The sequence below is a fragment of the Maniola hyperantus genome, chromosome 28, assembly GCF_902806685.2.
Source record: "Maniola hyperantus chromosome 28, iAphHyp1.2, whole genome shotgun sequence".
Taxonomy (NCBI): domain Eukaryota; kingdom Metazoa; phylum Arthropoda; class Insecta; order Lepidoptera; family Nymphalidae; genus Maniola; species Maniola hyperantus.
In genome coordinates, this window is record NC_048563.1 from 85,806 (window position 1) to 109,432 (window position 23,627).

At 44.0% G+C, this 23,627-nt stretch overlaps 1 protein-coding gene across 1 annotated transcript; it reads left to right on the top strand.

The window, feature by feature from the left end:
- The first annotated feature begins 680 nt into the window (after window positions 1-680).
- On the top strand, window positions 681-23,600 carry Aduk (Another Drosophila Unc-51-like kinase). The gene is given in 14 exon segments (XM_069508520.1): window positions 681-844; window positions 1,379-1,536; window positions 5,997-6,081; window positions 6,750-6,804; window positions 7,899-7,986; window positions 9,121-9,236; window positions 9,895-10,046; window positions 15,244-15,396; window positions 16,366-16,458; window positions 18,207-18,271; window positions 19,937-20,070; window positions 20,681-20,763; window positions 21,414-21,500; window positions 22,158-23,600. Coding segments are annotated over 14 exon segments (1,425 nt in total). The 5' UTR covers window positions 681-754; the 3' UTR covers window positions 22,224-23,600.
- The last annotated feature ends 27 nt before the right edge of the window (window positions 23,601-23,627 follow it).

Consider the following 23,627-nt stretch of genomic DNA (forward strand, 5'->3'; position numbering starts at 1 on the left):
TTTTTCTAATAAATAATATAAAAAAATCATACTTACTTCACCCGCGGTTATAGTATACGTATAATATACTAGTATAGTAATAGTTACGTATAATATGCTAGTACCTACCTACATAATTGCGAGGCAGCGCACTGCAGTGTATCGCACCGCAGACCGCACCGCACCGCACTGCATAGCACCGAGGTAAAAATATGGTTGGACAGGGGTGGCATTTTTTAGGTCATGCTCCGCCTCAAAATAATTCGAGATCCGGGGCTGCGACCTGCCACGCACTATTTTTGATAAAATGTTATACGTCATTAGATTCGTCTTGATAGTTTGAGTGTCACTGGGTACATAAAATTCTTAAAAAATCGAAATGGTGGATTTTATGCACTTTAATGGCTGAAGAAGATGCAGTGCAGACCGGCGCAGTTGGGGTTTTTTTGAAAACTTTTTAGTTAACTATAGGTATGAAAAAGTAAAAAAAATATAACTTGTTATCCGCGAGAAATCAGAAGTTTTTAGTCAAAAATCATAATTCAGATGGATCCAGAACAAGCCAGTAAAAAATACATTTAATTTTCTACCAAATGATATTTTCCAAGCTGATACTGGCAGCACTTTATATCACAATGGCTGTCAGTTGTCAGTGTCAACTGTCAGCTGTCATAACAAATATTTGACGTATCCACTTTCTATTTACTATTCAAATTCGTGATTTTATTATCGCTAAAATATCTGACTCTTGCCAATGAAGCAGCATTGGATGTAAATGATGTCGTTTCCAAAGATCGAAGGATATGTAGTAACAGAGAAACTGGGTTCAGGAAGCTATTCGACAGTGTATAAAGCGTATACTAAGGTAAACAAACCCATTTACATTACCCACTACACCTTTAACAAGCTATTTTATCTGTATTTTAAATATTAAATCATAGTAAGTAGTAATTCTATGAAGAGCTTATCTCAATTTCTAATTAATACTTGGCAAATCGCATATTCAACTGTACATAGGGCCGTAGGTGTATTTAGAGTCCTTATAATAAATGTGAGAATAATTGCATTATTTTAGCTGTTAAAATCACTTTAAAACTATGAGCTAAACATATTGTTGCTCACATGAGTGAGAGAGACTTCTTCTCCTGTGCCCCACAACAGGTTACAACTTTTTTTTAATGCATAGAGCATAATATATAGCATTTGTATCAAAAGAATATGTTAGAAAACTCAAAATATCACACTGTTTAGGATTTAAGTGTCTGTAAGTGACGCCAGCATGACTGAGAGCTCTTCAGAGTGACGAAGTCTGGATAAGACCTCTACTACCAGTACCTGGGTAATTTGTCGATGTACCGTGCGATCACTACTATGAGCTCTTTTTCTTTATGATCTTCAGGTGGGTGCACGAACTACAGTAGCAGTGAAATGCATAGACAAGTCCCGCATCAAGCACTCCGGCACCGCCATAGACAACCTGGTGACAGAAATCAGACTGCTGAAGACCCTCACACACCCACACATAGTGCACATGAAGGAGTTCACTTGGGATGACAGGTACTATCTATACTTTTACATATACAAGTCAGGTATTGGTTGGTCTGGGGTCGGTATGGGGATGGGGTCGGTATGGTAATTAAGTAATTTAATTTATTTATTAAGTCGGACAACAATTGATCCATTATGTGTTAGTAACAATAAATACTTAATAACTATGTTAATACTTAAACACTAAGGAGTTAGTAACAAAATACTTAATCACTATGTTAGTACTTAATAACTAAAAGGGATTTAGTCCTCTGCACGAGTTTCCCCAACAGAGGACTATCCATTTTGCCCGCTATCATGCGCAGGATCCCGTTGCTGCTTCCTCGGACTCTGGACAACAGTGATGCTGTTTTCTTGCGCCAGATGGCATCGAAGCCATCTGTCCGCGCCTCAGCAAACATAGCTGATGCACTACAGAACCGAGGTTGCCGCAACAAAATCCTGAACGCATTATTATATTGGACTCGCAGCGCATTGTAAGCCCTTTGCGTGTACTGAAACCACAAGCTTGCCGAGTATAAGGATGTACAGTATGCTTTGAACAGCGTGACTTTCACAGCATCTGTACATCGGGCAAACCTGCGGGCCACCATATTCGCTCGGACTGACAATGCCCTGCGTTCCCTTTCCATATCATCATCATCTCCAAGGGTCTCGGTTAGCAAGTGCCCAAGGTATTTGAATTTGTGAACTCTATTGAGAGCTACTCCATGGAGCTTTAAAGGTGGAACATACGTTGGACACTTGGTACCCGCCTTGAAGACCATGACTTCAGTCTTCTTGACATTGTATTTCAATCCATGTTCAGCAGCATACGACTCGCATACCGCAAGCATCCTGCGCAGCGCACTGATTGACGGAGCCAGCAGCACCATGTCGTCGGCATAGCTGAGGTTGTTGACGCAGACACCGTCTACGTAGCAGCCCACCGGCATACTGCTGAGTCCCTCAATCAGTTCGTTTACGTACAGGCTGAAAAGCAATGGTGAGCTCAGGCCACCCTGCCGAACGCCACATTCCAGCCTGTACGTATCCGAGAGCTCATTCGCCCACCTAACTCGGTTTTCCTGACCTAGGTACCAATATTTAAAAAGACAATTAACCTCCGGTGGCAACCCTGTCTTTTTTAACTTAGCCCACAGGTTATCATATGGCACCAGATCAAAAGCCCGCGACAGGTCCAGGAAACAAGCATATACGGGAGTGTGTCTATCAGTGTAGTACTTGACAGTATGCTTCAAACTCAGGATTGCAGTTTCAGTTGACAGTTCGGACCGAAATCCGAATTGAGCATCATGTAGCTTAACGTGCTTCTTCAAATATTGGTTAAGCACACTGTCGAGCACTTTCGCTATGGTAGTGGCTAGCGAAATCGGTCGGTAATTACATTTATCAGACACATCCCCCGTCCTACACTTTACAACAGGTACCACCACAGTTTTCATTAGGTCCGGAGGCAGGTACGAGTGGCTGAGACACAGATTGAATAACAATGCCAAGACCCGAGGGAGATGACATCCCGCATGCTTCAGGTGCTCGATACTGAGTCCATCGTGACCAGGGGACTTACCGCGCTTTGACTGAATGATAATTTGTCGTATATCTTTTGCCAGAATAATGACAGACATTTTAGTTCCGCTAGGCTCAGCATCGAACCCTTGACGCTGCGGCCCAAGAGGCGACTTCACAGCAAAGTGATTTGCAAACAAATTGGCGATCTCGCTCGGGTTAGAGACACCATCAACGCTTGCTGGAATGCCCGGCCTAGCATTAAGCTGATTTGTGCATTTCCAAAAATTCTTGAAATCAGCGTTTACATGGTGTGTCGCCAGCATATCCATCTTAATTTGTTCCTGGTGATTTTGGCACCACTTAAGTTTTCCTTTAAACATTTTTCTCGATTCAGCCATGTCATTAAAAATAGGACCGCTAACTGGCTTGCCATGGCAACACCAAACATGAAATTTTAGCTTGGCATTCAAGTAAGCGTCACGCACGTGCCTATTCCAACCCGCCAGTGGTTTTTTCCGGCTAGTCTTTTTTGACATACGGGTCTCACTAGCGGCCTGTTGCAGCACCTTTACAATGTCTTTGTACAAGTTATCAATTATATATTTATGATCAGCCTTATCACAAAAACAATCGGAGCATTCTAGTAACTCACTCGGAAAGTCCAAGCTTTTTAATTGCATGTTACACTTCTTATTATATGCATCTACTTGCTCTAGGGTTCTCTCGCCCCATAGCACTGTACTACGTTCAATAATATTTATTGGCAGTCTTTGTCGAATAACATCTAAATTACAACACACCACCAGAGGGTAGTGGTCCGACCAGTAAACGTCATATTTTACATAAATATTAGTGACACACTGCCACGCCGCACTACTTACAAGACAGTGGTCTAACCAACGCCTACACCCATGCGCCTCACTAATAAAAGTATAGGTATCTATACTCAACTTGTTTATGTCCGCACAAAACCAGTCTTGTTCATCCGCAAAGTCAAAAATCTCTTTATAAAAACGCTCACCTGGATGCGCATTGAGGTCCCCAAGAATAAATACCGATTCAATGCCCGCCTCCTCTACGATAGCACTAATGGAGCTTAGGCAATCGGTGAGTTCTGGTACATTTTCACTACAATCGGTAGGCATATACACGCTGATAACCAAAATAGGGCGACCGCACGTTGTAATACGAATCGCCGCTATGCGAGGGTTTGCGCACTGAATTACTGACACACACTGAAACACAGACTTACGCCACAATAACGCGACACCACCATAGGGCCTTCCTTTGAGAACACCAGCACTCGTATCCACCGCAGAGGTTCCTGTACTTCCGAAATCCTCATGGATGCTCGCCAGATATGATAGGTCAAAGGGTAGCAACCACGTCTCCTGAAGAGCAATTATGTCAGCAAAGTTACATAACTGCTGTACACCTTCCACGGAGCGCTTTATACTTTTACAATTATATGTTACCATAGTTGCGTTATACATTACAATCAGGAATGCTTCTGTTCTGATTAATATTTTGCTCTCGAGTTTTGTAAGGCATAAAACGTCGACAAGTTACCCCGTCAGGCCAGATTTCATCGTTAAGAAAGATGTGCAGCTTGTGTCGTGGTACCATTATTTTATAAGCACTATAGCCCCTCTCAGTCTTCATTTTAATCTTTTGTATCATTACATTCTCATTAGTTTTAAGAAATATGTACTCCACGATATCTTTTTCTAAAGTATCCCTATGGACGTTAGATACAAATAACGGAATTTTTAAATCAGCAGGGCTAAACTTGTCACTAAGCTGAACGGCCGCTTTGCCTCTAACACCCTCCTTTCTATTCCGATATCTTTTTCTTTGTACCTCTACCCATTCCTGATTCGGTTCATCCTGCTTCCATTCACCTTCCGATCTTACTATCTCAGCCATAGTGTTACCCATACCCGAGCTTATTAAGTGTGCGGTCGCGCTAACACCCGCTAAGGCGCGTGCGTCTGTGTGCATCGGCTGTGTATTGCACTGTTGTGATGAATCATTTTGTACCGTATTGCTAGATACAGGTTCCACTGCGCCTGCGCGCGATGCACTCTTATCAACTGATCGATGGCAATGAGTGAAAGGGACACTGTTCTCACACTGAGCGCTCAGAGCGCTTACGTCTTGTATGAGTGACAGAGACCGGTGTTCGTTTGTCTGATCGTGCGCTTGACCATCATTGTCTCGCATTGGAGAACTATCAACAACGGACATATTTGAAAAATTTAACATGCCCGAAGGTCCACTATCCAATACGTATGCCCCTCGCCTTTTATTTACATTGTCCACACTTGCCAAAGATTGATTTAAATGATTTTTCAGCTGATTTAACTCCTGACTAGTTGCATATGTTTCTTTTATATGATTAATCTCAGATTTCATCAAAACGACATCTTTTAGCAAGCTTGTTATGTCGATGTGATCGAAGGTTACCGGCGGCAATTTGCTTAAATCTCTTGCTACAAAGATAGGCGTCTCATCCGGCTCTGTATTTTTAAAGGCACAAATAATATCTTCCACATCTTTGTGCTCTTTTGCTTTACGCCGCGAAATATTTCTCACGGTCGTGTTAATTGATGCAAATAGTAGTTGCTTTGCGACACTAATTTCCGAGTACGAAAACGTATCCACACATAACTTCACGATGCTATCTTCATCTAAAATTTGTATTTTGTTTTGTACAAAACAAAGCAATTCATTTAAAATTACGTTACACTGACATTTAAGAAAATTCACGGAATTCGCCATTTTTGCACCCGAACGCATACACGCTCGCGCGAAGACTGATGACAGTAATTAAGTATTAAGTATATTAAGTATTTAGTATGGATTAAACATGGCTAATATGCTTTATTTTTTTTTAATTTAAACTTCATGTTGTGTTAATGACAAGTAAGCTCTAACTGAAATTGTATATGTTGCAGAAACATCTACATAATAATGGAGTACTGCTGCGGGGGAGACCTGTCCAAGTACATCCACCGATACGGCAGAGTGCCAGAGAAACAGGTGAGCGGCTTACAAGAGTCGCTTAATCGTTACTTAAGATTGAGTTAAACGAGACAGAGCTATATCTCTCACATAAATCCGTCTCGTTTTAACTCAATCTTAAGTAACGATTAGCGACTCTGAGTGCGGCAGTTAGGACCGGCGCAAATCAGGCAGTGCACTTTTTTACTGCTTTGTTTGTTGTGGGCTCTTCTCAGTCTTGGGCGCGTTTGGAACCCTCGTAGCTTTAGTTTTAAGTACGTAATTAACTATCATCACTATACCATCTTATAAATTAACAATTTTGAGTATAAGTAAGAGTAAAATGTTAACTATCCATGAAAATCTAAATCTAAACCAAATAATTTATTCAAAGTAGGTAATAAATTACACTTTTTGACTGTCAGTTTATTTATTACGCGAACTTAAAACTAAAGCTACGAGGGTTCCTAATATTATAAACGCGAAAGTGTGTACGTCTGTCTGTCTTCTAGCTGTTCACGGCTCAACAGTACAACCGATTTTGATGAAATTTGGTACAGAGTTAGCTTACATCCCGGGGAAGGATATAGGCAGGCATATGACACACTTGATATAACGATCTTTATTGATATGATATGAATCATATTAATAGAATTGATATCTATTATTGAAGTTTGTTAAAAATACCACAATTTCGTTTGTTGCAGTTGCTGTATTTTCTACAGCAGTTGGCGTCAGCATTAAAATTTTTAAGAGAAAAAGGTATTAGGTATCTAATTATTATTAAATTATTATTATATAATTATTTAAAAAAAAATGTTTATTATGTTAAGTACTAGCTTATGACGGCGACTTCGTCCATGACTACACAAACTTCAAACCTCTGTTTTACCCTTTTAAGGATTGAATTGGAAATTCAAAATCCTTTCTTAGCGGATATCTACCTCATAATAGCTATCTGCATGAAAAATTTTAACCCGATCCGTCCAGTAGGTTGAGCTTGTGCATTGATATATCAGTCAGTCAGTCAGATTTTCCTTTTATACGTTATATAGATATACATTTTAAGAAATTAATTAAATATCACTTGTTTAACGGTAAGGCAAAACATCATGAGGAAACCGGCATGCCTGAAAGTTCTCCATAATATTCTCAAAGGTGTGTGAAGTCTGCCGATCCACATTTGGCCAGCATGGTGGACTATGGCCAAGCTCTTCTCATTCTAAGAGGAGACAACATGTGCTCAGTAGTGCGCCGGGATGATTATGTGTAACAGTTGGAGACACTAATAATTACACGTATCCTTAAAGCTGTGATAGCCTAGTGGTTAGGATATCCGCTTTCCAATCGGAGGTCGGGGGTTCGATCCCGGGCACGCACCTCTAACTTTTCGGAGTTATGTGCGTTTTAAGTAATTAAATATTACTTGCTTTAACGGTGAAGTAAAACATCTTGAGGAACATAATGTTCTCAAAGGTGTGAAGTCTACCAATCCGCACATGGCCAGTGTGGTAGATTATGGCCAAAACCCTTCTCACTCTAAAAGGACACCCGTGCTCTGTAGTGAGCCGGTGATGGGTTGATCATGATGATGATGATCCTTCCTAAGTACAGAACCCTCGAAATAATTTTAAATACATATCAAAAATTGCGCAACTGGCAGGAATCGAACCTGCATCTTCTGGGTTCGCGCTCGATGCCTTGACCACTCGGCCACGGTTTCGCTTACTGCCAGTGACGAAATTTTTGATATGTGTGTTCACTCAGTACTGAAGCGACTGTTTAATGTGCGGAACCCTATGTGCGCGAGTCCGCCTCGCACTGGTCCGTGTGCTAACATGGCGTCGTGTCGACAGGCGTGGTGCACATGGACCTCAAGCCGCACAACCTTCTGCTGCACAAGGGGTCCGAGGGGAAGTACATGCTCAAGGTAGCCGACTTTGGGTGAGACATAAAACATTGTTGACTGTACAGTGGCGCCGCTTCTAGAATAGAATAGAATAGAATAATGTTTATTCGAGGTATATAGGTGGTACATGGTGTAGGCAATATCGTCCTGTACAGCAATGCAACACCTCGAACAGGTAGGCCACTCAGCTTGTGTTGAGACGTCGGGCCCCTCAGACACAAACCTCTAGAGCAAACATCTGAGGTACCAGACGCCCCAACGCTGATTTTCAGTGACCGCCTTTTAAATATTACCTAAACGTCAGTGGCATAGAATATATAAAGTTGGCGAGTAAATGGATAAATAAAATGAAATAAAGTGTTTACAGTTTTTAAATTTAAAGTGTCTGCATCTTTCTCTTTTTAATATTGCTAAAAACCGGCCAAGTCTGTGGCGGGCCACGCGCAGTGTAGGGTTCCGTAGTCACAACTTAGCCATGATAGTTTTCCTTTAATGAATTAGACAATATTTGACTCATCCGATGTCACGCGATCTGTAGCGGGGCAGCCATCTTGAATCGATCTGTATAAATACGGGTGTTTGAAGGTTTTTAGGCCAGTCTCGTTCCGACTCGAGACTCGACGACCAATTAAATACTTTTGTGTTTAGGTTGCTAATTGGATGAAGGGGTTGCGATAGCAATGGTGCCCTAACCAAGTTCAATATTGTAGTTAGGCTATTATAAAGATTAAAACTCTCGATAAGCCTCTACGCGTTGTGATTTATATTCCCGCGCAAACTTTATATTAGAGGATATTTTAATAACTTATCAAAAATTTAGTTAAACCAGTTAAATTAAACCTGCACCTCGATTGCGGGAAACCTGCATCAATCATTATTACAATCTCAATTGTTGTTATTCGCAGAATTTATGGTATTCTTGTTGCAACAATGCATTGTAGCCAATAGAGAGCGAGCTTCAATCAATCAGAGGTGATTGCGATCGTGATTCGTGACATTGTAGCTGTCATTCTACCGCAATCGCGCAGCTGCTTTCTGACTTACACGTCAAAGTATAAATGTAAATTTTTTATATTTTCTTTGGAGTAGTATTAGAAATCACTTCATGCAGTGACAGATACTTAGTTGTGGGAGTTCGGCCAAGTACCACCTGCTTGTGTCCGCCGCAGGTTCGCGCAGCACATGACAGACGAGTCGTCCCGCCACGTGCGCGGCTCGCCGCTGTACATGGCTCCTGAGATGCTGTTGGGGGAACATGATGCCAGGGTCGACCTGTGGAGTGTGGGTGAGCTTCTTACACTGATTATTATTTATTTTTAGGGTTCCGTACCTCAGTAAGAAAAAAGGAACCTTCACTTAGTTGTCTGTCTGTCGGTCCGTCCGTCGTGTCTCTCAAGAAAATCTATAGGGTACTTCCCGTTGACTTAGAATCATGAAATTTGACATTCAGTTAGGTAAGTAAAGGCAAAAATCCGAAAACCGTGAATTTGTGGTTAACATCACAATAAAAATTAAAATTTGTTCATGAACAAATGATAAGTTTGTGGCGGTTACCACAATAGAAACTAGATGGCGCTGTTCAATCGATGACGTAGTCCCGAACAAATGTACCGCCGATAGTAATCGCACTAACGGAGTTTTCTGCAATCTGGACTATATATAGAAGTTTCAAGACATAACCGTCGGCCCAGCTGGCGCTACCGAGCACAACCAACCGCTCGGTGGGAGATCTCCCCTTTGGTACGGTCGAGCCTGCACACCGCTCCCGTACAAGTTGAACAAGTCAATCCGCACATGGCCAGCGTGGTAGACTATGACCAAAAACCCCTCTCACTCTGAGAGGAGACCCGTGCTCTGCAGTGAGCCGGCGATGGGTTGATCATGATGATGATGAAACCACAAAATTAGCATAAAATCATTAATATATAGTTGTTTGGTGGCAGGTGTAATAATGTACGAGTGCCTGTTTGGACGCGCGCCCTACTCCTCCGCCACCTTCAACGAGCTGCTCGACAAGATACAGCGGCGAGCACCCATACAGGTCCTTACAACATCCTATATATAGTTGTTTGGTGGCAGGTGTAATAATGTACGAGTGCCTGTTCGGACGCGCGCCCTACTCCTCCGCCACCTTCAACGAGCTGCTCGACAAGATACAGCGGCGAGCACCCATACAGGTCCTTACAACATCCTATATATAGTTGTTTGGTGGCAGGTGTAATAATGTACGAGTGCCTGTTTGGACGCGCGCCCTACTCCTCCGCCACCTTCAACGAGCTGCTCGACAAGATACAGCGGCGAGCACCCATACAGGTCCTTACAACATCCTATATATAGTTGTTTGGTGGCAGGTGTAATAATGTACGAGTGCCTGTTCGGACGCGCGCCCTACTCCTCCGCCACCTTCAACGAGCTGCTCGACAAGATACAGCGGCGAGCACCCATACAGGTCCTTACAACATCCTATATATAGTTGTTTGGTGGCAGGTGTAATAATGTACGAGTGCCTGTTCGGACGCGCGCCCTACTCCTCCGCCACCTTCAACGAGCTGCTCGACAAGATACAGCGGCGAGCACCCATACAGGTCCTTACAACATCCTATATATAGTTGTTTGGTGGCAGGTGTAATAATGTACGAGTGCCTGTTTGGACGCGCGCCCTACTCCTCCGCCACCTTCAACGAGCTGCTCGACAAGATACAGCGGCGAGCACCCATACAGGTCCTTACAACATCCTATATATAGTTGTTTGGTGGCAGGTGTAATAATGTACGAGTGCCTGTTCGGACGCGCGCCCTACTCCTCCGCCACCTTCAACGAGCTGCTCGACAAGATACAGCGGCGAGCACCCATACAGGTCCTTACAACATCCTATATATAGTTGTTTGGTGGCAGGTGTAATAATGTACGAGTGCCTGTTCGGACGCGCGCCCTACTCCTCCGCCACCTTCAACGAGCTGCTCGACAAGATACAGCGGCGAGCACCCATACAGGTCCTTACAACATCCTATATATAGTTGTTTGGTGGCAGGTGTAATAATGTACGAGTGCCTGTTCGGACGCGCGCCCTACTCCTCCGCCACCTTCAACGAGCTGCTCGACAAGATACAGCGGCGAGCACCCATACAGGTCCTTACAACATCCTATATATAGTTGTTTGGTGGCAGGTGTAATAATGTACGAGTGCCTGTTCGGACGCGCGCCCTACTCCTCCGCCACCTTCAACGAGCTGCTCGACAAGATACAGCGGCGAGCACCCATACAGGTCCTTACAACATCCTATATATAGTTGTTTGGTGGCAGGTGTAATAATGTACGAGTGCCTGTTCGGACGCGCGCCCTACTCCTCCGCCACCTTCAACGAGCTGCTCGACAAGATACAGCGGCGAGCACCCATACAGGTCCTTACAACATCCTATATATAGTTGTTTGGTGGCAGGTGTAATAATGTACGAGTGCCTGTTTGGACGCGCGCCCTACTCCTCCGCCACCTTCAACGAGCTGCTCGACAAGATACAGCGGCGAGCACCCATACAGGTCCTTACAACATCCTATATATAGTTGTTTGGTGGCAGGTGTAATAATGTACGAGTGCCTGTTCGGACGCGCGCCCTACTCCTCCGCCACCTTCAACGAGCTGCTCGACAAGATACAGCGGCGAGCACCCATACAGGTCCTTACAACATCCTATATATAGTTGTTTGGTGGCAGGTGTAATAATGTACGAGTGCCTGTTCGGACGCGCGCCCTACTCCTCCGCCACCTTCAACGAGCTGCTCGACAAGATACAGCGGCGAGCACCCATACAGGTCCTTACAACATCCTATATATAGTTGTTTGGTGGCAGGTGTAATAATGTACGAGTGCCTGTTTGGACGCGCGCCCTACTCCTCCGCCACCTTCAACGAGCTGCTCGACAAGATACAGCGGCGAGCACCCATACAGGTCCTTACAACATCCTATATATAGTTGTTTGGTGGCAGGTGTAATAATGTACGAGTGCCTGTTCGGACGCGCGCCCTACTCCTCCGCCACCTTCAACGAGCTGCTCGACAAGATACAGCGGCGAGCACCCATACAGGTCCTTACAACATCCTATATATAGTTGTTTGGTGGCAGGTGTAATAATGTACGAGTGCCTGTTTGGACGCGCGCCCTACTCCTCCGCCACCTTCAACGAGCTGCTCGACAAGATACAGCGGCGAGCACCCATACAGGTCCTTACAACATCCTATATATAGTTGTTTGGTGGCAGGTGTAATAATGTACGAGTGCCTGTTCGGACGCGCGCCCTACTCCTCCGCCACCTTCAACGAGCTGCTCGACAAGATACAGCGGCGAGCACCCATACAGGTCCTTACAACATCCTATATATAGTTGTTTGGTGGCAGGTGTAATAATGTACGAGTGCCTGTTCGGACGCGCGCCCTACTCCTCCGCCACCTTCAACGAGCTGCTCGACAAGATACAGCGGCGAGCACCCATACAGGTCCTTACAACATCCTATATATAGTTGTTTGGTGGCAGGTGTAATAATGTACGAGTGCCTGTTCGGACGCGCGCCCTACTCCTCCGCCACCTTCAACGAGCTGCTCGACAAGATACAGCGGCGAGCACCCATACAGGTCCTTACAACATCCTATATATAGTTGTTTGGTGGCAGGTGTAATAATGTACGAGTGCCTGTTCGGACGCGCGCCCTACTCCTCCGCCACCTTCAACGAGCTGCTCGACAAGATACAGCGGCGAGCACCCATACAGGTCCTTACAACATCCTATATATAGTTGTTTGGTGGCAGGTGTAATAATGTACGAGTGCCTGTTCGGACGCGCGCCCTACTCCTCCGCCACCTTCAACGAGCTGCTCGACAAGATACAGCGGCGAGCACCCATACAGGTCCTTACAACATCCTATATATAGTTGTTTGGTGGCAGGTGTAATAATGTACGAGTGCCTGTTTGGACGCGCGCCCTACTCCTCCGCCACCTTCAACGAGCTGCTCGACAAGATACAGCGGCGAGCACCCATACAGGTCCTTACAACATCCTATATATAGTTGTTTGGTGGCAGGTGTAATAATGTACGAGTGCCTGTTCGGACGCGCGCCCTACTCCTCCGCCACCTTCAACGAGCTGCTCGACAAGATACAGCGGCGAGCACCCATACAGGTCCTTACAACATCCTATATATAGTTGTTTGGTGGCAGGTGTAATAATGTACGAGTGCCTGTTTGGACGCGCGCCCTACTCCTCCGCCACCTTCAACGAGCTGCTCGACAAGATACAGCGGCGAGCACCCATACAGGTCCTTACAACATCCTATATATAGTTGTTTGGTGGCAGGTGTAATAATGTACGAGTGCCTGTTCGGACGCGCGCCCTACTCCTCCGCCACCTTCAACGAGCTGCTCGACAAGATACAGCGGCGAGCACCCATACAGGTCCTTACAACATCCTATATATAGTTGTTTGGTGGCAGGTGTAATAATGTACGAGTGCCTGTTTGGACGCGCGCCCTACTCCTCCGCCACCTTCAACGAGCTGCTCGACAAGATACAGCGGCGAGCACCCATACAGGTCCTTACAACATCCTATATATAGTTGTTTGGTGGCAGGTGTAATAATGTACGAGTGCCTGTTTGGACGCGCGCCCTACTCCTCCGCCACCTTCAACGAGCTGCTCGACAAGATACAGCGGCGAGCACCCATACAGGTCCTTACAACATCCTATATATAGTTGTTTGGTGGCAGGTGTAATAATGTACGAGTGCCTGTTCGGACGCGCGCCCTACTCCTCCGCCACCTTCAACGAGCTGCTCGACAAGATACAGCGGCGAGCACCCATACAGGTCCTTACAACATCCTATATATAGTTGTTTGGTGGCAGGTGTAATAATGTACGAGTGCCTGTTCGGACGCGCGCCCTACTCCTCCGCCACCTTCAACGAGCTGCTCGACAAGATACAGCGGCGAGCACCCATACAGGTCCTTACAACATCCTATATATAGTTGTTTGGTGGCAGGTGTAATAATGTACGAGTGCCTGTTCGGACGCGCGCCCTACTCCTCCGCCACCTTCAACGAGCTGCTCGACAAGATACAGCGGCGAGCACCCATACAGGTCCTTACAACATCCTATATATAGTTGTTTGGTGGCAGGTGTAATAATGTACGAGTGCCTGTTCGGACGCGCGCCCTACTCCTCCGCCACCTTCAACGAGCTGCTCGACAAGATACAGCGGCGAGCACCCATACAGGTCCTTACAACATCCTATATATAGTTGTTTGGTGGCAGGTGTAATAATGTACGAGTGCCTGTTCGGACGCGCGCCCTACTCCTCCGCCACCTTCAACGAGCTGCTCGACAAGATACAGCGGCGAGCACCCATACAGGTCCTTACAACATCCTATATATAGTTGTTTGGTGGCAGGTGTAATAATGTACGAGTGCCTGTTTGGACGCGCGCCCTACTCCTCCGCCACCTTCAACGAGCTGCTCGACAAGATACAGCGGCGAGCACCCATACAGGTCCTTACAACATCCTATATATAGTTGTTTGGTGGCAGGTGTAATAATGTACGAGTGCCTGTTCGGACGCGCGCCCTACTCCTCCGCCACCTTCAACGAGCTGCTCGACAAGATACAGCGGCGAGCACCCATACAGGTCCTTACAACATCCTATATATAGTTGTTTGGTGGCAGGTGTAATAATGTACGAGTGCCTGTTTGGACGCGCGCCCTACTCCTCCGCCACCTTCAACGAGCTGCTCGACAAGATACAGCGGCGAGCACCCATACAGGTCCTTACAACATCCTATATATAGTTGTTTGGTGGCAGGTGTAATAATGTACGAGTGCCTGTTCGGACGCGCGCCCTACTCCTCCGCCACCTTCAACGAGCTGCTCGACAAGATACAGCGGCGAGCACCCATACAGGTCCTTACAACATCCTATAAAAGGAAAAGCTGACTGACTGACTGATCTATCGACACATAGCTCGAATTACTCGACGGATTGGGCTGAAATTTGGCATGCAGATAGCTAATATGACGTAGACATCCGCTAAGAAAGAATTTTTGAAAATTCAACCTCTAAGGGAGTGAAATAGGGGTTTAGTGGGTAAACATGAGGACGAAGTCGCGAGAATAAGCTAGTTTTAAAAATAAATAATAGTCATGATTTTGTTTTAATTATTCTCTTTAATAATAAATTCTAGCCCCAAACACTGTCGTAATACAAATAATGACGTCATTTTATGACTAAAGTCCAAGACCCTATTGTATGTGTGTAGATCCCTCCCAATGCATCAATATCGGGGGGTTGTCGCGACCTGCTGACGCGGCTGCTGCGACACGACCCCGACCTGCGGATATCGTACGACGACTTCTTCAACCACGACTACCTGGACCTAGAGCATATGCCTTCCAAGGAGAACTACAACAAGGTACACCACCACCAGTTTTAGGGTTCCTCAAAAGGAAAAATAAACCTTTATAGGATCACTGTATTGTCTGTCTGTCTTTCGTGTCTGTTAAGAAGAGCGATAGCGTACTTCCCGTTGACCTGTAATCATGACATTTGGTAGGTATGTAGGTCTTATAGCACACGTAAAGGAAAAAATTCGAAAACCGTAAATTTGTGCTTACATCACCAAAAAAATCAAAATGTGTTTATGAACAAATAATTCGTATTTTCAATTTTCAAAGTAAGATAACTATGTAGTCAATTTGTTGGTAAAAGTTTGTTTACACCATCAGGTCATCGGCCTTTAGAATGACATTTCGGCTTTGTAGAGCGTTGTCTCTGTCACTCATACCTATGTGACGTTTTGCCGATTTCAATTTTAAGCAAAAGTCAGTAAGGCAGGTTTAATTAACTAATTTTATAAGTTATTAAAATGTCCCCTCATATAAAGGTTGCACGTGGATATAGATCACAACGCGTAGAGGCTTATCGAGAGTTTTATTCTTTATAATAACCTAACTGCAATAATATGAACTTGATCAGGGCACAATTATTGCTATTTCAACCACAATCAAAATAGCGACCTAAACACAAAAGTATTTAATAGTCGTCGAGTCTGGAGTTGGAACGAGACTGGAGTAAAAACCGTCAAATACCCGTATTTATACAAATCGAATCAAGATGGCTGCCCCACCACAGATTGCGTGACATCGGATGAGTCTGTCTAATTCATTAAACTACATTCAATAAGCTAACACAACGACAGAGACAACGCTCTACAAAAGCGCTGCCTCTTTCTGAAGGTCGATGTACATTGCTTTCTGCCGCGTACTGTACTTCCCGTTGAGCAGACAAAACTAAAGCTACGAGGGTTCCAAACGCGCCCAGGTGCGAGAAGAGCCCACAGCAGTCTCAGCCTCGGTCCAGTTATCAGGTTGTTATGTTGCAGGCGGTGTCGCTGATCAAGCAGGCCATCGAGCTGGAGTGCGCTGGACGCTTGCCCGAGGCGCTCACAGCTTACAGCGACAGCTTGCGGTATCTGGTGAGAACACTTTGCTTTACACTAGCGGCCCGCGCGGCGGGGTGATTACGTAAAACGTTGCAGTAGCGACAGCAACGCGACAGTTCATTATCATTCAGTAGATTTAATTTAAAATATATGCTAAAATCCTATTATACTATTAACAAATTGTAACGATCCCCATTTTTGTATTAAATGTAATGTAATAAGTGCTTCTGTGAACAATGTAAATTGTTTATAGAAGCACTATTATTATGTACTAGCTGACCCGCCCCGGCTTCGCTCGGGTGGAGTATTTCGGACTGGGAGTGTCATCGTGAAGCCGTTGCTTGATACCTAAAATATCAATTCACTATCAGAAATTCTAAAATCCCCACGATGTAGGACTTTAGTACTTTGCAGCATCAGGATTGAGGAATTAGGATCCGAAGTTCAATGATGTAGCCTATGCTTGGTACCTAAATTAATTTTGCATCATCCGCAGTTCCTGAAACATTATAGTTTAGGAGTGCTGTACCCTACATCATCAGGGTTGAGGAGTTGAGACTTGAAGTCTGAGAATAAAGTCGCTGCTTGGTACTCACAATATGAATTCACTATGAACACTTCCTGAATCTTGATAACTCAGGCGGGCAGTAACCCTGCAGCATCAGGATTAAAGAGTTGAATCCAGAATTTTTTATGTGACAACCACGAAAACTTTTTTGTTGATTTAAAAAAAAATTGCAAATCGGTCCAGAAACCTCGAAAAAATCGATGTAGAAAAAAGAACCACCTCCTTTTTGACAGTCGGTTAAAAACCGATGACCTTGAAATATTTACGGAACAATCTTTAAAATATCCCCTTTCTAACAAAAAAAGAATAAATGAAATCGGACTACGCGTTAATGAATTACAACTCAGTATACATTTTAACTTTCATCCCCTCTCCTACGGGAACCATGCTGAATTTCGGGATAAAAAGTATCCTATATTCTTCCTCATAGTATGACCTCAAATCGTACCAAGTTTCATTGGAATCCATTCAGTAGTTTCAGCGTGATGCGCGGCCGTGATACAGACAGACAGACAGACAGATAGACAGACAGACAGACAGACAAAAATGAAAAAAATTACAGTTTTGGGTTCAGTATCGATTATAGAGTGCCCTCGAAAAAAAAATTTCAAAATATCTTCAATGTACAGAATTTGACCTGTTACAGTTTTATTATAAGTATTGATTGATATTGATTGATTGATGATTGATTGTAACGATCCCCATTTTTGTATTAAATGTAATGTAATAAGTGCTTCTGTAAACAATGTAAATTGTTTACAGAAGCACTATTATTATGTATTAAAAAGTAGACAGAATGACACACTTTTTAAACCTTCGTGGTTTTTTGCTGTGTCTAAATTGGATTTGTTGTCTCTCTTCTTCTTATTTTGCTTTGTGGCTATTGCTGTCTCTGTAGCCGCTGTCACGTGTGACGTGTGACGCTTGACCAATGATCGCGAGATACGTCATCACCCCGCCGCGCCGCCGCCGACCTATCTGGGCTGGTACATGTACAGGGTGTAACCAGAACGCTCGCGCTGGCAAAAATGAAGACAAGTGATCGTACTGATGATTACTGATATGATAGGTACCAAAAAAAAACGCAAAAAAAGTGTTAAAAAAAATTTGTTTCCGTTTTTGCCTACATAAAAAACACGAATACGAACCAAATACGGATGCGTGCACAAACGCCCTTTAGCTGTTTGTTGTAATGAAAGTGCCTCTGGTGCAGGTGCCGGCCGTGGGCGCCGAGAGCGACGCGGTGCGGCGCAGCGCGCTCGCCGCCAAGCTGACACAGTAAGACGGTACACCCTGTGCCAAGTGGGTGCAAGGACGCATTTTTTTTTTAAATTTTTTTTTTTTTTAATATTCATCACCATCATCAACCCATCACCGGCTCACTACAGAGCACGGGTCTCCTCTCAGAGTGAGAAGGGTTTTGGCCATAGTCTACCACGTACCATGTGCGAATTGGTAGACTTCACACACCTTTGAGAACATTATGGAGAACTCTCAGGCATGCAGGTTTCCTCACGATGTTTTCTTTCACCGTTAAAGCAAGTGATATTTAATTAATTATAACGCACATAGCTCCGAAAAGTTAGAGGTGCGTGCCCGGGATCGAACCCCCGACCTCCGATTAGAAGGCGGACGTCATAACCACTAGACTATCACAACTTTAAATTGCACACATGTTAAATGACTAATATTCCCCTTTCCCCTCCAACTAAGCGTCAAGCTTGTGCTAGGAGTAGGTACGACAATAGTGCATCGGGCGGGGTTTGAACCGTCGACCTTTCGGTTTTCAGTCCACTCCTTTACCCGTTGAGCTATTGAGGCTCAAAATTAAATTAATTATTAAGTATTTCTTATTACTAACTACTACCTACTAACCATTAATTTTAAGTTTGTTTGTACCTTAAGCACAAGATGAATAAACTTATTTTCTTTCTTACATCCATCTGTGTATTATACTAGCTGAAGCTTCCGTTCGCGTAGATTTAGGTCTTGAAACATCCCGGGCTACTTTTTATCCCGGGAAATTAAAGCGATCCCTCTTTAATTTCCCGGGATAAAAAGTAGCCTATGTCACTATCCAGATCTTTAACTACACCCATGCAAAAAATCACGTCGATACGTTGCTCCGTTGCGACAAGATCGAAGGACAAACAAACAAACATGTTTTCACATTTATAACATGGGTAGGAATTAGCTTATTCCCGCGACTTCGTCCGCGTCAACTACACAAACTTCTAGCCCCTGTTTTGCCCCTTTAGGAATTAAATTTTCAAAAATCCTTTTTTAGCGAATATAACAGCGATCTGCATGCCAAAGTTTAGCTCGACCCGTCTAGTAGTTAGTTTCCATTAGCCGTGCGTTGATAGATCAGTCAGTCAGTCAGCTTTTCCTTTCATATATTTATGGCGGAGACGGCGGAGATTCGTTTGGATGTCCGCTATGTGTTACACGTGTGCGCGTGCGCGTGCGCGTGCGTCACAGACGCTCTCTCGAACCAGAATGGGATGTCGATAGAACGCACTATTGACTGAAAATACTTTATTATCTATGGACTGAACTTTTTAATTTACGACTCTGGGTTCTAGCCCTTTTGAACTCTGCTGACTGATCCAGACCGCAGCGTTGGCCACAGACAACTTCACTCTAAACTGGTGCCACAGACTATGTATAACTTGAGACAGCTAAACGTTTACAATGTGTTGCTATTCAAATAATTTCTATAGGCAAGTCCGCAAATTGCTATTGCTCTGGAACCATGTCTCATTAACATCGAAATGATGTAATTTTGACGTCAGCTGAAATAAAAATATACCATCAGCTCGAAACTTCAGCTTGGTGCTGACGTCACTAAAATTGCGACCAAGCGCATTAACAATTTGCGGGACTTATAGTGGAAAACTATGAGTTCGTACGTTCGTATGCATTATATTCTCCGACACATAGATACATGGACCGAGCGGAGGAGATCAAGCGGATAGTGAAGGGGCAGAGCACCCCGACTCGCTGCAGCGCCGACACGCCGCCGCGCGCGCGACCCACTGCGCAAGTACAACCTACCGCCAATGTCGCACGCAGTAGTGAGTGTTGACAGCTTGATAGTATGTCCGTTATAGACTGAAACCATCCAACCGATGTGCCCCAAACCGGTTTCATTATAAAGGCAATAATTTGCGGGACTTCTATACATATCTGATTTGATGACGTAGAGAAACTCCGCACATAGCTCTCTCCATCGCCCGCTGAGTGACTCTGAGCTTTCTTATGAGGCCCATAGTTAGCGACCATGTCTCGGATCCATATGTCATCACTGGCAACATGCACTGCTCTAATACTTTGGTCTAGGGCACATAGTTCGTACAACCGATAGACGTTGGGGTCCCAAGGTGCTGGAATGGCGACCTCGCACCGGAAGACGCAGTGTTGGAAGACCTCCCACTAGGTGGACGGACGACATCAGACGAGTCGCAGGCAGCGCAAGACCGTGGCGTGTGGAAGTCCCTACAAGAGACCTATGTCCAGCTGTGGACGTCTATTGGTTGATGATGATGATACACAATCTACAATAGATGCTAGCTTTATTTCTTGGTACCAAATAAATGGATAAAGTGGCTGCTGCGCAGGTACAAGGTCGCCGCCCTTTTGATATGAATCACAAAATGTTAAGTGTTTGAAATCTGTCAATTTCAGCAGACACGTATGTACGCGACGAGCGGAACTCTGACGCAGGCAGCAATGGCGCTGACGTGACGAAGAAGGGACAAACTAAAGCGGTAAATATATCATACAGTGCCACAGGCTATAATTGTTTTGAAATAAAATTCAGTATGTTGGCTATTGGGCGCCATTTTCTAATGAAAATCTGAAAATCTTTTTTTTATTCGTATAAACTTTTACAAGTGCTTACGAATAGTCGGATGCATCTACCGCTGGTTCGGAATGCCTTTCCTGCCGAGAAGAACCAGCAAGAAACTCGGCGGTTGCTCTTTTCAAACATTTGATATAGGTACAAGATTATGCCACGTATAAAATAGTATTTGCAGTGTTGTGCGTTGCTGGAACGAGCTGCAGGTCAAATCCACGCTCTTTTATCATTTAGATAATCTTCAATTGTGTAATATGCTTTTTTCAGGAGCATATTTTAATAGATTTTTTAAACTTGTGCAAAGGTAAGTCCAAAATAGTTTGCGGGATTTTATTATAAAAGGTAATACCAATACCCACAAATGACTTTTGGACTTTCCTGAGGCGGAAGGCAGGAGCTGCAAGTTTGTCTCTGTTTCTAGTTAGCCTATTGTGTAGATCACCAATTTTCTTGTAACTAAGAATATTTTGTCTATATAATGAACTTTACTTTTTAGTTTGTTTTTGGCAGAGCAGTCGAGTTTTTATTTATTGTTTTACCAATTATTTATTTTTTCAGTCAACGCCAGAAGTCAAAAGCAAGCGTCAAGACAAACGCGGAGCCCTGGCGAGACTTTGGCGGAGGCCTGTGCCGTACTTAGACGCGGTAAGCAGGACACGTATAGTACGCGACACGTTCAAATGGCAATCGGGGGGGAACGCCCCGCACACCCGCACAGCGCATTTAGGTTTGTTGGTTTGTCCTTCAATCACGTCGCAACGGTGCATCAGCTAGTTTGGTATATTTATTCTTTACTAGCTGATGCTCGCGACTTCATCCGCGTGGAATTTAATTTTTTTTTAAATCCCGCGGGAGCTCTCTGATTTTCCGGGATAAAAAGTAGCCTCTTCAGGTCTTTATCTATACCCATGCAAAAAATCACGTCAATCCGTTGCACCGTTGCGACGTAATTGAAGGACAAACCAACAAACAAACACACTTTCGCATTTATAATAAGGGGTACTGATTTCAAAAATATTTAATGAAACGTACGAAGTTATAAGCTTGTTGTGTTGACTCGTTGTCCCGCAAAACATGGTCACCCCAAGCGAGCGGCTGTGAGCGAGCGGGACGGCATGCGTCGATCGTGCGCGCTCTCGCTCGCGCGGCTCCATTCAGCTGGTACATGCGGTCATTCAACTCGGTGTCCAAACTTGCAGAATTTTAAAGTATTTTTGGCCAAAATTTAACTCGTTGTAAAAATGATTACAATCGATTCTGTTACTGGAACTAACGTTGTATGACAATATGTTTGTTCCACAGACAGACGAGTCCCAAAGCAAATCTCCGAAGAGCGACGAACCGACCGACACTTGCAAGATTACATAAATAGTTTGTTTGTTCGCGCAGAAAGGCACAACCCAACGCTGACTTAACCCGAATGTACTCCAATGACATATTGTACGTCGACCTTTAGAAAGATATAGCGGCTTCGTAGAGCGTTGTCTCTGTCGTTGAGACCGATGAAACGTCACATAGATATGAGTGACAGAGACAACTGCTCCTCGATTGCGGTACAATGACAGCTACAATGTCACGATCGCAATCAACTCTGATTGGTTGATGCTCGCTCGCTTTGATTTTCCAGGATAAAAAGGTGGCCATGTCCTTCCCCGGGATGCAAGCTATATCTGTACCAAATTTCGTCAAAATCAGTGGAACGGATGGGCCGTGAAAGGCTAGCAGACAGACAGACAGACACACTTTCGCATTTATAATATTAGTATGGATGTTTTAAAATGAGACTTATTTACCCGACTACGGCAAAGTCAAAAAGAGGGGTTGTGATTTTTAGATTTTTATTTAGTTTTTAATATTTTTATTTAAAAGAGTACAGGCAATTATGTTTTAATTTTATTGTTATAAAAGAACTGCCATAAATTTTATGTTATTATTTTTTTATTGATTTTAATGTAATTGTGTGAAGAAAATATTAACTACCTACTAGCTGATGCCCGCGACTTCGTCCGCGTGGATTTAGGTTTTTAAAAAGTCCCGTGGGAACTCTTTGATTTTCCGGGATGAAAAGTAGCCTATGTCCTTTGCCCCGGGATGCATGCTATCGCTGTTCCAAATTTTATCAAAATCGGTTGGGCCGTGAAAAGCTAGCAGACAGACAGACACACTTTCGCATTCAAAAGTCAAATGATTTATTCAAAATAGGTAATTAATAACTCTTTTTGATAGTCAGATGTTGGATTTCTAAGATATAGTGGTGATAATTATTACGCAAACTTAAAACTAACGCTACGAGGGTTCCAAACGCGCCCAGGTCTGAGAAGAGCCCACAACAAACTCATTTATAATATTATTAAGATATTAGTGCCTTCGAAGCTTTTATAAATAAATAGCTAATTATAGTCCGCACCAATTTTTAAGTTAACCGCAAGACGCGTCGCATTAGCATTTTTAGACGTCAGTAGGGCGTGCGATGCGAGGGAGCGCTGCACCCGGCGTTCGCCATCTGCATTAGTGTGAGTGCTACATCCGTACATGCTACACGAGCGCATGGAACAATACCTGCGCGAGCTCGCACTTGCATCGTAGGTCAGTCGCGACTATTTAACTGCCGGGAACGACTTAGTTATTCCGATGTCATGTCTCACGCCCGGCTTTACTCACGTGTTTAGTCACTCACGACAGTTTAAACGCTAAAATACTGTTGTTGTTTGTATATTATGCATAATAAATTTTTTATGATTTTAATGGTGTTTTTTTTTCATTTAGTTCTCC